The 19,368-nt window shown below is 39.2% G+C and overlaps 1 protein-coding gene across 2 annotated transcripts in view; it reads right to left on the reverse strand.

Annotated features, from left to right (window-relative positions):
* Nucleotides 1-19,368, reverse strand: part of ANKS1B (ankyrin repeat and sterile alpha motif domain containing 1B) — a 1,440,110-nt gene that overhangs the window by 504,597 nt on the left and 916,145 nt on the right. Inside the window, exon 1 of one of the 2 annotated variants that reach the window (XM_074226653.1) lies at nt 8,532-8,735. The exons of the other annotated variant lie outside the window; for it this stretch is intronic. Coding sequence (XP_074082754.1) covers nt 8,532-8,735 — 204 coding nt within the window. Of the gene's footprint in view, nt 1-8,531; nt 8,736-19,368 lie in introns of those variants that run through there. 2 annotated transcript variants of the gene reach the window in all.

Raw genomic sequence — 19,368 nt, forward strand, 5'->3', positions numbered from 1 at the left:
AAGGATGATTACCGACCTGAACTGATTTGTCCAAGATGGCACAGTTAAGGATGAAGGTGAAACTAGGTCTTTTCAATACCAAATCCAGAATTGTCTATCTGTGCTCCATTCACATGATTTTGAGAATCCTTTAAAATTCTAACCAACAAGTGTATCAAGATCTCATATATACATCTCTCTTTCCTTATATCTTGTGGAAATTTAATTGGGTTTTTCATTTAAAAAGAAACTATAACGTATCCACTATGTGTTGAGGGTTGTGTCAACTCTCAATCAATGATTGTATTTTAGCTCTGCCCCTTATTTTGTGTGTGACTGTAGGTAGATCACTTTATCTCCCTGGGCCTCAGTTTCCACATCTGTACAAAAGGAGAAATTAGACTACATGACCTTGAAGAGCCCTTCTAATTTTAAATCTCTGATTCTGCAGTTCTATGAAAAAGAAAGCACAATGGAAAAAATTTGAGAGATGAATACGTTTGTCCAAGGGAAGAAATTTTGTTGTAAAGTTTCAGGCATTATGTATGACGTGCTGTTGAGTGAGATGAGCAGAATTAAAGAACATTGTACATACTAATAACAACATAGGTTGATGATCAACCATGATGGACTTGCTCATTCCATCAGTGCAATAATCAAGGGATCCATGATGGAGGAAACCATCTATATCCAGAGAAGGAGCTATGGAGTTTAAACGAAGACCAAAGATTATTATCTACAATTTTTAAAGTTGCCTTATGTAATGTGTAATTTTGCTATCTCTAATGTTTTCTTTCTTTCTTTTGGATCTGATTCTTCTCTCACAACAAGTTTAGTTTTGATTTATGCTTATCATGGATGCAGATATAAAGCTTATATCAGATTACCTTCTTTTTGAGGGGATGGGGGAGAATGAGGGAGGGAGAGAGGGAGAAAAATTGTAAAACTCAAAACCTTGCAAAAAAAAAGATTGGTAGAAACTACCATTGTGTGTAATTGGAAAACAAATAAAAAAGTTATTTCAGTCATATCCAACTCTTCCTGACTCTATTTGGGGTTTTCTTTAGCAAGGGTACTAGAGGGGTTTACCATTTCCTTCTCCAGATCATTTTATAGATGAAGAAAATCAATGCCTCTTGTCTCCAAGGCAAGCAGGGTTAAGTGACTTGCCCAGGGTCACACAATTAGTAAGTGTCTGAAACCAGACATGAACATAGGGATATGAGTCTTCCTGACTTCTGACCCATTACTCTATTCACTAAGCCATCCACTTGTACATAGGAAGATAACACAGACACAACTCTTTGGTGCTTGTCCAAAAATTCTAATTTCACCTAATGAATAATTGTTATTTATAGTTGGTACTATTTAATTTCATTATGTTTTCCCTTCTTTGTCGCCAATATGTGGAACTGGCACTTGGTTATCATGGTATAAATGGAAACCTTTCTATATCTGAATTTAGTTCTTGACTAAGTTGTCTGTATCATACATCATTTGTGAATCTTGATTTTGCCAGTTCTGGGGTCATCAGTATCTTTATCACACTTTCAAGGGCAACAGAGAACTTTGACGCCTCCCAGGACTGGAGTATTTTCTGGCTAGAGACAGGGGGGACTAGAATTCAAGAATGGTATAGACCTTTCTGATAGGTTTGGGGGAAAAAAGATCAGGTCCCAGATCTGACTGACAAATTGGCAAATAAGGTTCACAAATAAGATTGGATCTATGTATCAATCAACATAAATGTCTTGAGTATATCTTTAGTCGAGTGTCTGCTCGGGGGTCCTAAACCAAAGGGAAAAATAGGGGAAAATAATATCCTGTTCAAGAGCTTATACTTTACTTGGGGGGGGGGGAGGGTAAGGTGGTTGTAGTGGTGATGAAAGGTATATTAGAAGAATTAACTAATTCATACTTGTGTGCTTTCATGAAAATGGGCTAGTTCCCTTCCCCAATGGAGATTGCAACCCATGTACCATATAAATCTTAAGGATCCCACTTTGAATGTTTAATATTCAAGTGACCTTAGGCAAGTCATTTAACTTCTCTGGGTCTCAGGTATCTCATCTGTAAAGTGACAGGGTTAGATTGGATGACTTCTGAAGTCCCTTCCAGTTTTACTAAGCATATAAGTCCAAGAAAATGTATCTATTAGAAATGTGACCTTGAGTATAATACTTGTCTTCTCTAGGTCTCAGTTTACATACATTCAAATGAGAGAAAATGTAGACTAGATGGCCCCTGGGATTCCTTCCTACCCCAGATATGTGATTTTATAAATTTTCTGAGGCAAAGATAATTAAACTTGAATACAGGGTTTCATGCCTCTGAGCTTTCACTTGGATGTCTATTCTGTTGCCTTTCAAATGTACTCACAAATTATCAAAAATACACTTGTATAGAATAGTCTAGAAAGACACAGACCTAGTGCCAATTTATCTCAATTTTATGACTCTGGGGTGGGAGGGGTGATGACTTATCTAGGGCCATATATCGATTAAGTATCATAACCAAGATTCAAACCAATGCCTCTTGTCTCCAAGTTCAGTTTTGAGAAGTATCTAGGAAACCATCTAACTTCTACAACTTACAGACAAGGAATCTGAGACTCAGAGTTACAGAAAGTGACTTGCCTAAGGTCACTAAGAAGTAAGTGGTTTTATATAATGTATCAATTAAGTAGTGTAAAACTTTCTGAAGAAGACTAGTTTATTGAGGACTGGTAAAATAATTAATAAGATAGGATAATAAATAAGATGAGGATTTAGTAGGGAGCAGAAGATGAATATATTTTGGGCAGATAAAGATGAGAATGAGGGGCATTCTGTGTGGGGTAGGTTGGTAAATGAAATGAGCAAAAACATGGAGGCAAGAATTCTATAATTCATAGTGGTAGGAATGGGGGGAGTGGTAAGTAGACTAATTTGCTTGGAGTGAAGGGAAAATGAAGAATAGTGAGAAATAAAAAAGGAAAGGTGGGTAAGACATTCAGAAAACTCTTGTATCATAGAATCACAGAATTTCAAAATTGGAAGAGGACATGATGGTCATCTAGATTAAAGAGGATCCTGAACTATACATAATATGCCCCCCAAAACAACACCTAGCTTCTGCCTAAGCACCTGAAATGAGTGGGAATCCACTGCTTTCCAAGGGATTCTCTTCCTTTTGGAACATGTCTGAATCTTAGGAAGTTTTTCCTGATATCTGTCCTTAATTCACCACTTCACAACTACCACACATCACTCCAGTTCTCTACTCTGGGAACAAATGGTACAATCACAGGTTAAGAATATCATAGAAATTGAGGGTTGGATGGGTCATCAACAATCATCTAAATCAAAGCCTTCATAAAAGGAAACCACATAATAGCATAGCAAGTGGTTGTCAAAGCCTTGGTTTGAAGATCCTATGAGCAGAAACACAAGATCTCTTAAGGTAGTCTATATTACTTCCTAAACATGATTTGGAGACTAAATAAACTTCTAATATCCTGAATCTAAATCATCTTTCCTGTGACAATCTTTCAGATTTCTGAACATAGGCATCATGTCCCTTCTTAGCCTTTGTGCCTGAGTAAATCTCTCCAAGACCTTTATTAGATTCTTGTACATCATACTGAAGTAACTTTTGATTGAAACTCCAAAGATATTCATCCCTTGATATTTGGTTTTTAGCAGAACCCCATCAGCTATGCTTGAACAAAAGTCATATCAATGATGGTGTACATGTACACATGTCTCTGTGTATGTGTGTGTGTGTATGTGTGAAATTTGCTGAGCAAGTTGTATGCAAAATTATTCTGCAAACATGTACACACTTTGGGGAATAGGAAAATGTTTCAAGATGCATTCTAAAGATATTATGGAGAGAGGGAGAAGAGCCAACACATTGGTAAAATCAAGTACAATCATCAAAAGCCCGGAAGAGAACTCAATAATTCATAGCAATTTAAAGATAAAAGGAATACTTTTTCTATTCATGCACAGGAATTGGTATAATTCAGCTGTCCTGGGGTGAATGGTAGCTATGCGGATATATCACTCTGGTTTTTTTTTTCTTTTTTTCAAAGAGCAGGCTGAATGAGAGAATCTCAAGGCTCTTAGTGAATAGTTTACTCTGAAGGCCATTCATAGAGACCCAGAAGTCCCCAATATCTAACCATATGCCAATTTAATTGGTACCTTTAACTAGTGAAAATACTCCCAAGTAGAACATATTCACGTACTGAAAGAATATGATGTTACTATTAGTATTAATTAGACTCTCTCGTCATCCTTAGTCGCCTTCTTAAACAGCGAAGAGACCCAGGGCTGTATCCTATTTAATAGGAGCAGGGTGATTGTTGCTTAGGCAACAGGATGAAGAGATGCCGGTCAGAATGTACTTTGAGCAAACAACAACAAACTAACAAAACACCAAAGTTGGGCTCATGCATCATATGAGATGGAAGTGAAGCAGATTGGACACATTTTCTTCTACCTTAATAAAATGTTTCAGAACAAAGAACAATCAAATCAGCCCATGTGAACTGAGGAAAATCAAATACACTAGGTTCCATGGGATGGATGGATCTATATCTGCATGTATGTATGTATATGTAAACCAGTCTAGAGAGGCACACACACATGCATATACACATGAAGCTATATATACATATGCATATGTACACACAAGAGAATGGTTTTGTGATGTCATAAGTAGCATTTACGTGGCACAGACCAGTATGTATATCTTTGATTTAAAATCACTTCAGTTTTTTCCCCTCAGTTTCTACTTTGGTAAAATGAAGTTGCTGATACAGATGGCCATCGATACTGTGATGATACTTCTATATGGAAAATCAAAGCACTCATGAGCTTGTAAAATACTTTAGCACATAATATCATATGAGCTTCACCACAATCCTGTGGGGAAAGCAACAAAGTTATTATTGTCCCCATTTGGCATATAGGAAATTGAGTTTTCCAGGAGGTTAAAGGACCTGCCCAGCGTCAAAAAGCTAGTAAAAATGAGACATGGTTTTTATATCTGTATCTACTGAATTTGGAATCCAGCTTTGTAGCTACCATGCCACTGGGAACAGAGAAAGGTAAGGATGTGGAGAAAATTTCCAACCCTCATTGTGCCACAAATGTACACATCCATGGCAGAGCTTCAAATCCCAAACAGATTACCACTTTAAGCCACATGCTGTACAGTTTTTACATATTTCATTCACAAGTATCTTCCTGCGTATCGCTGCCAATACTTATTTTAAAACCTGTTGGAGTAACCTTTCAGCTCGAGACTCTAGAGGGGATCTCATTTTTACCCATATGCACCCAAAGTTTCGATATAAATAATACTGAATCACATCATGCGGTAAGGATCTTCTTGTCCACCAAAGTATGTGTGGCATTAGAACTTGGGCACCCCCCCCCACATTATGTTCTAGCCCAGGGCAAGAGTGGAGATAGTTTTTTAAGTTTTCTTTTCAATAGGAAGAAGAGATATGGGAAGTATCAGAGGAAGGGAAGGAGGGAAGCAGGGAGGTAGAAAGATAGATAAAGAGGGAGCAAGAAACAGACACAGAGAGACAGAGAGAGAGAGAGAAATATAGAGAAATAGGAAGCTAGCTACCACACACACGTTCTGTTCTAGACCAGGAAAAGACTGGAGAGTGTTTTTTTTAAGTTTACTTTTCACTGACAAAGGCAGAGGAGATATTAGAAGCATCAAAGGAAGGGTAGGATGGAGGGAAGGTGGTGGAAAGAAAGATAGAGATAGAGGGAGATATAGAGAAAGAGTGACAGATGCAAGAAAAGAGAAATTCAGATACAGAGTGAGAGGGACACAGAAAGGGAGATACTTGAGGAAATGAAGGGTGCAAGAAAAAAACAGAGACAAAGGGGAGAAAAGAAAAAGGAAAGAGAAATAAATGGGGAAAAGAGACAGAGGGAGAGAGTTAAAGAGGGAAAGAGAGAGTGGAGAAGGGGTGGCTAGGTGGCATAGTGGATAAAGCACCAGCCTTGGAGTCAGGAGTGCCTGGGTTCAAATCCGGTCTCAGACACTTAATAATTACCTAGCTGTGTGGCCTTGGGCAAGCCACTTAACCCCGTTTGCCTTGAAAAAAAAACTAAAAAAAAGGGAGAGTGGAGAGAAGAAGGGAGGGAGAAGGGAAGGAAGAGAAGGTGAAAAGAAGAAAAGGAGGGGTAAAGAGGAATAAGGGAGGGTAGGGGAAGGGAAGTAGAGATGGAGACAGAGAGAAAGGGGAGACAGGACAGGAGTAGTCTGGCCATAGTTACTATAAACATTTGAAAATGCATCCATCCAGTTGATTTGCTAATTCCTATAATTCTCCTAGTCAGCCATTAAGAGAGTTGCATGTGACAGACACACAGGGGAAACGTTTGCCCTTCCCCCCCTTTGCCACAGAGAAGGCTAAAGCCCTATGCTTATTTTTCATTTTCAAAGTTCTAGAAGAATCTCAGCAAAGAAAAACGCCTGGCAGCTGGGACAGTGCTGCACAGATTCTAAGCCCAGAAAGGACTCGGCAAATACCATCACATGCAAGTTTTCCAGCCCACATGTCAGACTACATTTGTACAATGCTCTTCCTGCCAGACGTTTCTGCACAAAACATGTCTTTGTAAAAATAGGTGGACATCTAATCAACTGAATAACTAAAAATCCTACCCAATTCAGCATTAATTAAGCCTGGAGGGAAAAAATAATCACATAGAATACAATAAACAAAATAAAAGAAATAAAAATAACATAACACATAATATATCAAAATATATCAATATAATATAATCAATACAGACAATACAATAAGAGAAATAAAAGTCATATAAAAATATTACAATATTTCAAGACAGTATAATGACTATAGACAATACAATAAAAGAAATAAAAATTACATGACATCACAATATAGTAACACATGTCACAATATAATTACTATAGACAATAAACAAAAATAAAAGAAATACAAAAAACATAACATAATAAATCACAATATATCAATATAATAGAATATAGACAATAAATAAAATAGAATAACTAAAAATGACATAATGTCATATATCATAATATATTATGTAATTAATATAGATGATACAAGAAATAAAATAGAATAAATAAAAATAAAAGAAAATATCAATATAGTATAATATGAGAACATAATTAATACAGATAATATAATAAATAAAATAGAATAAAGACAGCAATATATCATCATAATATATACTATAATTAATATAGACATAAAATATAACATAATTAATATTCCATATACAAACATTTATATTTATATTATAGAAAATATGCCAGGTGTCAAACATTTTCCCCCTCTTTTTTTTCCATTTATAGTTTTGATAGCAAGAAACTGCAGGTGTCAGGCCTGTCTAACATTTTACTTGGAAACCGTGTCTGGGCTTATAGTTCTTAGAATGTTATTTATCCCAAGGGCTGTGTGTATGCCTCCTGCCTATAACATAGATGGAGCACTAAAATTAGAGCCCTGACTATGTGCGGTAAGACCTTAAAGAAAGGCAAAGTTAACAAGAGCTCTGACGTAGCTTTACAAGTGGGGGTGAAGGCTCTTGGCCCAAGCAAAACTGCTGAGCCCTAGAGGAGGTGGGGAAAGAATTGGGGCCTGGGCAAACAGCCCCCCATCCTAACCTATATTCCTCACCCTGGGGATATTGCATATATCCGTTTTAGGCGACATGTACCTGGAGAAGTCACTGATGCCCCTTAGCCTAGATCAGAGGTCCTTAATATGGGATTCATGGACTCCCAAGGGATCTGTGGTTTGATTTCTGGAGTTCTAGAGTTCTATGAACTTGGATGGGGAAAAAGAAAGCCAAAGCAAAACAAGCGATCCTCATTTTTCACTCACTTGTAGAAATGTAACATTTTCTTGTTACACTAAGGGACCCACAGGCTTCTCTGGGCCGCCACAGGGATCCAGAAGCCCTTCTCCAGGTCTTAAGCAGCCCCAAGGAGCAAAGCATCGATTTCCATCTTAAAGGACCCCATTCCTGTTGCCTACCCAGGCTAAGTGAATCCTCCTGAGAGGAGGAGGGATTGGGGCCGAGATCCCACCGGTGGGGTTCGACATCTGCCCCCCCCCCCCACGGAAATGCTCAGGCTTCCAGGAGCCAGTGTTTCATGGGACCGGGAGGGCTTGAGGGCAAGGGTATTGTTCCAAGGAGGGCTGCCCTCTCTCCCAGGCTGACTTCGGAAAGTGAAGCGCCAACAAGGAGGGGAGCTGTCCAGTGCTAGCCTGGTTGGGGAGCTGTCCAGTGCTAGCCTCCGGAGCGCAGCGCTCTGGGCAGCCCAGACCCGAGAAGCACATGGGGGGGCTAACTGGTCGGCAGCCCTTGGGTGGGGGGGCAGCCGATGAAGTTCATCCTAAGTGGCCCCTGTTTCTTGCCCAGGGGCTGTTCCTGGGGGGCTCAGCTCAGATCCCCCCCCCCACACACGCGGAACTCCAACAGACTGAAAGCCCAGGCAGACAAAAGGCAGCCCCACGAAGGCAGCCCCCCCCAGCTCCTTACCATAAACTGGACATTGTCGAAGCCATTGGCCATCAAGTGGTTCTCGTACTGAGGCAGCCCGATGTTGTCCAGCCATTGTCCCACGGTCTGGAGCGGGCAGCGGGGTCCTGCAAGAGGGTGCAGAGGGAAGCGTTTAAGCAGGGAGTAGCCATCCACGGGGTAATAGCGGTAGTCCTGGGCTGAGAGGTGGCATTGCCACATCATGTTGTGGGGAAAGTTGCTGTCATAGGAGCCCGCCAGCTTGACAGATGGAGCGGGGGGCTCTCCGCACCGCCAAACAAAAGTCAGAAGGAAAACATAGTTGGGGCTGCTGGGGGGCTGGGGGCCGGGGGGGCTTGGTTCCTGCCAGGGAAGAGGGGCTGGCGGCTAGCCCCGCGCGCCTCCCATAGTGGCCAGAGTTGAGAGGCGGCGGCTGTCACAGCGGGGGCCCCCCAGAGCCCCGAGGAAGCCCCGCATGCCCCGCCGGCCCCCGGCGCCTGGCTGGCTCTCGGCTGCGCCGCGCCGCGCTCTGCTCCGCTCCCCGAGCCGGGCTCCGCTCCGCAGCCCAGGCTCCGCCGCTCACTGGCACGCCGCCCCCCGCGCCCGCGCCCGTGCCCGCGCCCCCCTCGCTACCCGGCCCAGCCTGCGCCTCCCATTGGCAAGAAGAGCCATCAGAGAGAAGGCAGATCGTGTGTGTGTGTGTGTGTGCCTGCGTGTGGATGTGTGTGGACGCGTGTGCGTGTGTGCGTGTGTGTGCAAGCTGGAGGAGCCCGGCTCCTGCTGCCGCCTCCTACACACCCATCCAGGCGTCAATCTTCAGGGATGGCAGCAGTCAAAACACACGCAAAAAATAGCAAGATGGCAAGCGGGCCCCGAGGGGGCTTCCACTCTCTGCCTGGAATCTGGGGCCAGACCTTGCACCATCGGGACTCGTGTGTGTGCGGGTGTGAGACTCTGTGAATGTGTGTGTGTGTGCTATATGAGTGTATAAATATGGATGAGTGTGTGTTTGTGAGTGAGTGAGTGTGTGTGAGAGAGTCTGCATATGTGTATGAATGTATATGAGTGTGTGTGTGTGTGTTTGGATGGGAGTGAGTGTGTGTGTGAGAGTCTGCATATGTGTATGAATGTGTATGAGTGTGTGCGTGTGTGTGTTTGCACGGGAGTGAGTGTGTGTGTGAGAGAGAGAGTCTATATATGTGTATGAATGTGTATGAGTGTGTGCGTGTGTGTGTTTGGATGTGAGTGAGTGTGTCTGTGTGAGAGAGAGAGTCTGTATATGTGTATTAATGTGTATGAGTGTGTGCGTGTGTGTATGTTTGGATGGGAGTGAGTGTGTGTGAGAGAGTCTGCATATGTGTATGAATGTGTATGAGTGTGTGTGTGTGTGTGTGTTTGGATGGGAGTGAGTGTGTGTGTGAGAGAGAGTCTGTATATGTGTATGAATGTGTATGAGAGTGTGTGTGTGTGCATTTGGATGTGAGTGAGTGTGTGTGTGAGAGAGAGTCTGTATATGTGTATGAATGTGTATGAGTGTGTGCGTGTGTGTGTTTGGATGGGAGTACACAAAGGTGTGTGTAAGTGTGCAGGAGAGTGTGTGAATATGTTTGTGACTGTATGTGACTCTGTGCAAGGGCATACATATGTGAGTGTGTGTGAACGGTTTGTGAGTGTGTGAATGTGTTGAGTGTATGAGTCTGTGTGTGTGGTATCTGTGAGTGTTTATGAGTGTGTGAATATATTTGTGACTTTATGTGAGTGTGTGTTTCTATGTATGTGAGGGCATGAATGTGCAGGAGTGTATGTGTGAGTGTGTATGTGAGTGTATGGATGTGTTGAGTGTGGGTGGGTGTGGTATGTTTGCATGTATATGAGTATGTAATTGTGTGGGTGAAAATGAGTGTGAATGTGTGCAGGTGTGTGTGTTAATGTGTGAGTGTGCAGGTCTCTAAGTATATATATATATATATATATATATATATATATATGTTTGTGTGTGTATGTGTGTGTGTATGAGTTGTGGGTGAATGTGAGAGTATGTGAGTGTGTACATGAGTGTATGAGTTTATGTCAGTGTGTATGTGTGAATGTGTGAGTATGTGAATGCCTATCTCAAAAGACACAAGAGGAGGTAAAGAATTAACTCTAGCCTCTAGCAGATTTCACTATATCTTCCTTTATTTTTTGAAAATGCAACAGAGAGAATTACTTCTGATTTGAAACTTTGTAAGTGTATTTGTGGGTGTGAATGTGTATATATGTAAGTGTGTGTGTGTGTGTGTGTGTGTGTGTGTGTGTGTGTGTGTGTATACAAGCTGGGTATGTTTCAAAAGACACCAGGGGATGGAAAGCATTAACTCAAGTCTACAGCAGAGTTCATTATGCCTTTACCTTTTGAAAATGCAACTTTTTCTGATTTGAAACTCTGTGAGTGTGAGTCTGTGAATAAATGTGTGTGTGAATATGTGAGTGTATGAGTGTGTGTACGTCTCAAAAGACTCAAGAGGATGTAAAGCATTAACTATAGCCTATAGCAGCATTCATTACACTTTCCTTTTTTGAAAATGCAACAGAGAGAATTGTCTCTGATTTGCAACTCTGTTTGCTACTTCCCGAAAACGAGGATTCATTTCATTTTAAAGATGTTGGCTCAAAATGAACAGTGGAGATTGTGGGTTGTTTCTTTCTTTGTTTGTTTTATATTGTGTTTTTTTTTTGTTCCCCCTCCTTAAAACCCTGCAAGTCATAAAAACTTACAAGCAACCCGTAAGTCAAAACAATTTATTTCCCAGCTGTGAATTTTCAGGTCCATAAGATATCATGAGACAAAAACAAGATTTCCTTTGGATATTATAACTCTTTTTTTGGGTGGGGTGGTGTTACTATTGCAACCTGATTGAGAAAGGGGCAATTGTTTTTTCTGGATATACCGGGCACCCTGTTGAATTGGAAAAGTCAGAGGATTTGTATTTGAATCCTAGATCTGCCACTTGGCAGTTGTGTAATCACAGAGCTATCACTGCCTACCCTGGTTCTCATGTTCTTCATTTATAAGAAAGGGGATAGATTAGATATCTGGAGCCCCTTTATAACAGAGACTTAGCTCTTAACAAAATTCAAAAATTATAGATGTGAATATCTTTTGAAGAGCAGAGTGGTTAAATCTAAAGGAATCTTGGGAAATCATTGACTGCTCCCAAAAGTAAGAAATTAGGTTTATTTGGAGGGAGTTGTCAAAGCAATCCTCTGACTTTTCTAATTCAGCAGGGTGCCCCTACAATCAGTTTACCTCTTTTCAATAGGAAAAAATTCCAATAGTAACATCACCCTCACCCAACAGACTGAGTTATAAGTATCCAAAGTTAAGTATCAAGTGTCTGCATTTGAACTCAGGTCTTTCTGGCTTTGGGGTCAGTGATCTATCCAAGGGATTCTATTTCAATGATGGAAAACTCTAAATATTTAATATACATATATGTGTATATAGAGAGAGACATAGATATGTCTCTATATAACTTTGGGGACATGCTATATGGGGAAATTTCCTATTTAGAATTCCCCTTCAATGAAAAAGACTTTAAGTTATAATAGCTTTAAAAATGGAGCAAGACTTTTGGAACACTCTGTATTTTCTCAGAAGTTCTCTCCCTTTAATTTACACCCATGGTCCAAGGTGCTTATCTCTGGGGCATTAGAATGTTTAAACCTACTCTTTCACTGCAATCCTTTTTGAAATCAATACCAGCCCCTACCTATTTGACTGGTGTGCTGCCTACAGGGTAAGGAGACTTAGGTTCAAATCCCATCCCAGATAATTCATAGTAGCCTAATCCAGGGGGCAAATCACTTAAAACTTCTAAGTTTACCAAAAAATGGGTTAACAGCAAGAATAGATTTTTATGCAGAGCTTTACTTATATTATTTCATTTAGACCTCTCAACTGAGTTGAGTGGGATTTTTTTTATTTGACTTTAATTTTTATTCCACTGGTGCAAAGAATTCCTTTCTTCCCCCTTTTTAAATTTATTTAAGGCAATAGGGTTAAGTGACTTGCCTAAGGTCACACAGCTAGGCAATTATTAAGTTTCTGAGGTCACATTTGAACTCAGGTCCTCCTGACTCCAGGGCTGGTGCTCTATCCACTGCACCATCCAGCTGCCCCCTTTAAGAACTTCTTTTATCAATACCAACAGTCAGTTGCACTGCAACTTAGAGACAAAAGGAGACTTCCTTGGTGGTGCTGAGGGAATAAAAGATGTCCCCTACACCCAAGGGTTTGAGACTCTAAGGCTGGCTCTCCATCTGGTCCATAACACTTTCCACAACTGCCCTGTGATTTAGATACTCAGATATGATGGAAAAGAAAACTAAAAGCAAAGAGTTTCAGAGAATTTCCCAGGTTTTTTTTTTTACCAGGTTCAATCAGAGACTGAATTTGACTCTGTCCTCCTGGTTCCAAGTCCAAAAAACACTCTATCCATTATGCAATCTTTGTTATTATTAAGTTATTTTTCAGTTGTTTCCAAATCTCTGTGACCCCATTTGAAGAAGATGATCAGTGTGGTTGGTCATTTATTTCTCTAGCTTTAGAAATGAGGAAATTGAGGCAAACAGGTGAAGGGGGTCACCCAGAGTCACAAAGCTAACAAGTATCTAAGGCTAGATTTGAACTCATGAAGAGAGTCTTTCTGATTCCAGACCCATCATTCTATCCATTGTATCACCTAGCTAGGTGATATATGCAGTATTATTTTGAGGAAAGTATTTGGCAAACCTTATAGCTATAGACATTGTTTATGTCTATAGACATATGCATGTATGTATATGAATATGCATATTTCTATACACAGAATAAGCTCTGGACGTTGCTGTTGTTTGTCATCACCATTGCTATTTTGGTTATTATTATCTCTCTAAGAGTCTTTCAACTAACTCCCATATGATATAGCTTCAAGTCTCCCCACCATCATTCCTCTTCTGGACAAGTTTCAGTTGATCAATATTCTTTCTAAAACATGGTACTCGTAATTGGAAACACTATTTTAGATGTGGTTGGACAAGTCAAAGTGTAATGGGACCCTCATTTTTTTTCTTAAGGACACTAAGCTTATGTTAATGCATCCTAAAATTGAATTAACTTTTTTGGCCGCCATGTCACAGTGTTGTCTCCAGATAAATTGGCAGTTCACCAAAACTCAGAGGTTGTTTAAAATATAAATTGTTCTACAGTGAAACCTTTCCCATCTAATACTTTTATGGCCCACTTTTATTTAGCATCTCAACTGTAGGACTTCACCTTCACTGCTATTAAATTTCATCTTATCAGACTTGGCTTGTTGGTACAGTCTATCAATTTCTTTTTGGATCTTAATTCGGCTATCAGGGTTATACCATTTGCAAATCTGAGAAGCATGCCATCTATGTCTTCATCTGAGTCACTGATTAAAAGTGGTGAACAGAAAAGGACCAAGGACAGAAGCCTTTATTAAAAACTTCTATCTAGACTGACAGTGATCATCACTCTTTCAGTAGATTGAGTTACTCATTCATTTTCAGTCCAACACATGACCTCCCTCCAGGTCATGTCCTAATAGCCAATAAGACACACTAAGTCTATAATACTTGCCTTGCCTACTTCACAAGATGTATGGGAAGATTAAATGATATCTTTGCAGTGAAAGTCATCAAGCAATAAAAACTGCATTGATTAATTAATTAATTAATTTGTATTTTCAAGGCAATGGGGGGGTCAAGTAACTTGACCAGGGTAATTATTAAGCTAGGTAATTATTAAACATTTGAGTCTGGATTTGAACTCAGGTCCTCCTAAAATCCAGGATTGGAGTTACTGTTACTGAGCTGTTCCCCAATGAACATTTCTTAATATTATGAGGCAAGCACTCTTCAAAGTATTATGGACACAAAGTAAAAAACCCACAGTTTCAGTCCTGAAGGTCCTTATAATCAAATAGTGGAGTAAAAACATATTTACAATTCAGATATAGACAAGATAAAATGGAGATGATCTCAGATGAGGAGTTGAAATTAAATAGTCATAGACAGCTAGCTGGTGTAGTACAGTTGGGAAGACCTTAGTTCTAATTTGACATCAGATACTTACTAAATGGGTGATCCTGAGCAAGTCACTTAACCCTGATTACAAGAAAGAAAGAAAGAAAGAAAGAAAGAAAGAAAGAAAGAAAGAAAGAAAGAAAGAAAGAAAGAAAAAGAAAGAAAGAAAGGAAGGAAGGAAGGAAGGAAGGAAGGAAGGAAGGAAGGAAGAGGAAGGAAGAAATCTGTCAGCATCATATAGCTCAATCTGCATCTCAGCTAAATAAGCTCTCTACAAGATTTGTAATTTTTACGACAAGATTTCTGACTGAGATTCTCTTTGGATCCTAATTCTGTCATTCAATCACTGTATAACTTTTCAAAGATTTTTATCATTCATTCTCTTCCCTATGAATGCATCCATCTCATCCAGCTGTCCTTTTGATAGTCCTAAAGCTTACAGTTGCCCATATCACACACCCCAGTTCAGGAAGTTACTGTGGCTCCCTGCTTCCTGCCAAGATTAAATAGAAATTCATCCATTTGACATTTAAGAACTTTTACAACTGAACTACAACTTATCTTTTCAGACTGCTTTAAGATTAGTTTTCCCTTTCCTATATTCTATGTGATTTACTTGCTATTAACATATATAATTTTGCAGAACTTACATACGTTTTTTACAAACTATCCTCCATACCCCAAATTCTTCCCTTCTCGTTTGTTCCTTGATAATTACAAAATCTCCTTAAGATCAATTCAAAAGGATCCTCCTACAAAAACCTTTTCCTAACTCCTTATAGTTATTCTCTCTCCTACTAAAAAGTATTCTCTATACCATATATATATGCATATGCTGCAATTTGTTAATTCATATTAAATAAAATACTTTTAATATTTATACTATCACTTACATATTAAATAATATATAATATTATGTTGTTGTTTCTCCTTCATTCTAGACGATGGTCATGACACTGGGGAGGTGATGCTCTAAGTAGCAAGTAAATTGAATTTGGGTAAGGAGTGCTGAACTAAGTCACCAACTTCACTTTCTCTTCTGGAATATATGGGTCCAGTGGCCAGATATGGATCAGGAAGACTGGAAATGACCCCTATTATTGTGTATTATCACATAGAGAATATAGTTTATACAACATGTTATATATATATATATATATAATATGAACTACATTGCTTATATGTGACAGATGTATATGATATAGTTAAGATTGAATTGATAATATAATACTGTACAATCAATTAAATATTAATATATTTATACTAATAATATCAATATAAGCTATATATATATTAAATAATATATTATCATATAGGAACTAGAGCTGTGACTTCATAGGCACAAAGAGCTCCCAAGTGGTGAAACCATGTAGGTTTGTATCTTTTCTACAATATTTAGTCTCAAATATAATATATAATATTTTGAGTATAATATATATGTAAAAATATTACTCTATACAGAAAACACACATAAATAGTATATATGTAATAACATGAAATGTTCTCTCTATATAAATACATAAATAATATATAATACATAATAACATGAAGTGCAGAGTAATTTCCAGAGGAAGAGACTGTTAATCAAATTTTTAAGTTATTTATGTTACTTGTAATTATCCATATATCCCTTGTTTTGTGATGCTAGAGATGTCAACTCCCTGATGGTTAGGACTGTTTTGTTTTGGGCATTGTGTTAACAACAGCTAGTATAATGTCTGCCAAATAGTGAGAATTTAATTGATGCACGTTGAACTGAATTATATTGAATTCTAATTCTTCTACCCAAGGCTTCCTCTCCTGTCATTCTATAAGCCTCAGATTTGATAAGTATCCTATAAAACGTCAGTCAAGTTGTTGAAAATAATATTAAATGAAATGATCTTCCTTCTTCCTACTGATTCATTATTACATACTTCTCTGACCATTCCACCAGTCTTATTCTATTCTCTCATCTGTAAAATGGGAATAATCATAGTAATAATAATAATAATAATATCTACCTTTCTGGGCTATTGTGAGAATCCAATGAATAAACACATTCAGAGCCTTTGCAAGGTTTTAAGCACTACATAAATAGTAGCTACTAAATCTTGGCTCAGGGGCCTTGGTTAACGCATTTTATTCCCTTAAGTGAAATTTTTGTTTTTTTTCTCCTCTTCCTGTGTTTAAGTAAAGATCATCTGATGGTTTTTTAAAATGATATTTATCCTGATGTTCTACTGAAGCTACAGTCTTATAAGAGATTCAAGTGCGGAACTTCTGCCAACAGATATCGATAACTATTTTGTCAATGATAATTCCAGAGTACTTCCTGGGGTTCCTGGGAGGTTAAATGACTTGCCCAAGCACATTGCTATATGTCAAAAACAAGGGCCCAGGTTATCCTGCTTCTGAGGCTCACTATCTATACATAAAGCCAAGCTTCCCCACTAGTATGATATCTAGAGTGATGCTGGCAATCATCCCATTATGCTCTATTCTGTTCCATTTTGGTGGCCACATTTTATAAGCAACAGTCCCTGTACAAAGACCATTCGCCTATACACAGGATGAAATCCTTCCTCACCTCTGACTCTTAGAATCACTAGTATCCTTCAATATTCAATACACACAAAAGCCAACTTCTGCACGAGGTCTCTCTTGATCTCCCCTAGTCACTACTGCCTTCTTCCTAAATGACCTCGATTTTGAATCCATTTTACAAACATTTGTTCTCTAACTCCAATAAAGGGATTGGAGGTTTTTTATCACCTTTATTGTGCCGTCAGTGCCTAGAATAGTGTTTGACACATAGTAGGTCCTAAAAAACTGCTCTGGCTTCAGTGATTGAAGGTCTGGAAAGAGTGGAGGATATTAATGGATCCAGAAATCAGTGGACGGAATGGGACCATGATAGGATCCCAGAAACTGGGAATATTTAAATAAAAGAAAAGAAGAGTGAGTATGGGAAGAGCATCTCCCATACTTGTCTACAAGACAAGCTGTCTACAAATATCTGAAGTGTTGTAGACAGTTTTGACCCTGGAGGGGAAAACTCAAACTCAAAGTTGGAAGATGTCAAGAGATTAATTTCAACTCAACAACCCAAGAGAAAACTTACTAATGATTTCAGCTATTAGAAAGTAGATTTTTGATTGCCTTTGAAAGTAGCCCTTCAGATATATACTAGCTGTTGACTGTAGGCAAGTTGCTTAACTTTTCTATCCCTCAGGTTTCTCATCTAAAAATAATGGATTTGGACTAGATGACCTTAAGGCCCCTTCAAACTCGGGATCTTTGGATTCTACATTTCTATCAAGTAATCAACCAATATTTATTAAGACACCGTGCTAAAGTATGGTGAGAGAAAAAGATGCAAAACACAATCCTTGCCTTCAAGGAGCTTACATTCAAATGAGGACAATAAGGAAACAAATATATACAAGTTACACAAATTAAATAGGAAATAGAGGAAGGTACTGGAATTCAGAAGGTTTGGTTAAATCTTCCTGGAAAAGATGAGATTTTAGTTGGGACTTAAAGAAACCGGGGAGGTCAGTGGTCAAAGTGGAGGGGAGAGAGCATTCCAGACATGTGGGACAGACGAAGAGAATGCTGGGAACTAAGAAAAATAGCATTTTGTTCAGGGAATGGCTGGAAGGACAATGTCAATGGACTGAGGAGTAATAAGGTGTACAAAGACTGGAATGATGGGAAGGGATCAGAATATGAAAAGCTTAATGAAAAAGAGAATATTTTGTCTTTGATCCTGGAGGTGATAGGGAAGTTGAAGAGTTTACTGAATAAAGGAGTTGGACTTGTGTTTGTGAAAATCACTTTGATGGCTGGAGGATGAACTAGAGTGGGGAGAAACTTCAGGTAGAGAGATGTCATTAGACTACTGAAATAATACAGGCTTTATGTTTTGGGGGCCTACACCAAAATGTTGGCAGTATCAGAAGAGAGAAGGGGATGTATGGAAGAGACCTTGGTGAACAGATTGGATATGGGGAGGAGCTAATGAAGAGACAGCCCAGGTTGTGAGACTGAGGGATTAAAGATGGTGCTGACCTTAACATCAAGAGAGAAAGGGGCAGGAAGGGTGGGAGCAGGGTAGGGGGGAACATAGGAAAAATGATAATGAGGTATGCTTTAGCTACCCCCCACTTATGCAATCATCTTCATCTTTTAAAATCATGAATTTCCTTCAATATTCAGTAGACACAGCAAATTTCAACATCCAATGAGATGTTTGAAAGGCAGATGGAGATGTGAAATTGGACCTCAGCAGAGAGACTGGTGCAGGGTAGGTCTGAGAAGCATCAGCATGGAGATGGTAATTAAGTCCATGAAAGCTGATGAGATCAGCAAAGTAGTACAGATAGAGAAGAGACTCAAGGACAGAACACTCTGAGGTGCCTATGGTTAGAAGCGATCCAGATGATAATCCAATAAGGGAGGCAGAGAAGGAGTCATCAAAAAAGTAGGGAGAAAACCAGGGGGACAGGGTTCTCAAAACCTAGAGAGAAGATTGTTTCAAAGAGGAAAAGGTCATCTACAGTGTCCAAAGCTACAGAGAAGTCAAAGTGAGTGAGGAATGAGAAATAGATATGGCAATGAAGGAAACATTGGTAACTTTGGAGAGAGCAGTTTCAGAGAATGATAAGGTTAGAATCTGGTCCAGGCAACATATTAGCTGTATTCTAGTGGAAGCTGAATAATCATATTTGCAATGATAGAGAGGGCATTCTCTCAATAACCTATAGGTTAGATCACAGCAAGAGTTTTCTTTTTTTTTTAGTTT

Source organism: Macrotis lagotis, chromosome 2, assembly GCF_037893015.1.
Source record: "Macrotis lagotis isolate mMagLag1 chromosome 2, bilby.v1.9.chrom.fasta, whole genome shotgun sequence".
Classification (NCBI taxonomy): domain Eukaryota; kingdom Metazoa; phylum Chordata; class Mammalia; order Peramelemorphia; family Peramelidae; genus Macrotis; species Macrotis lagotis.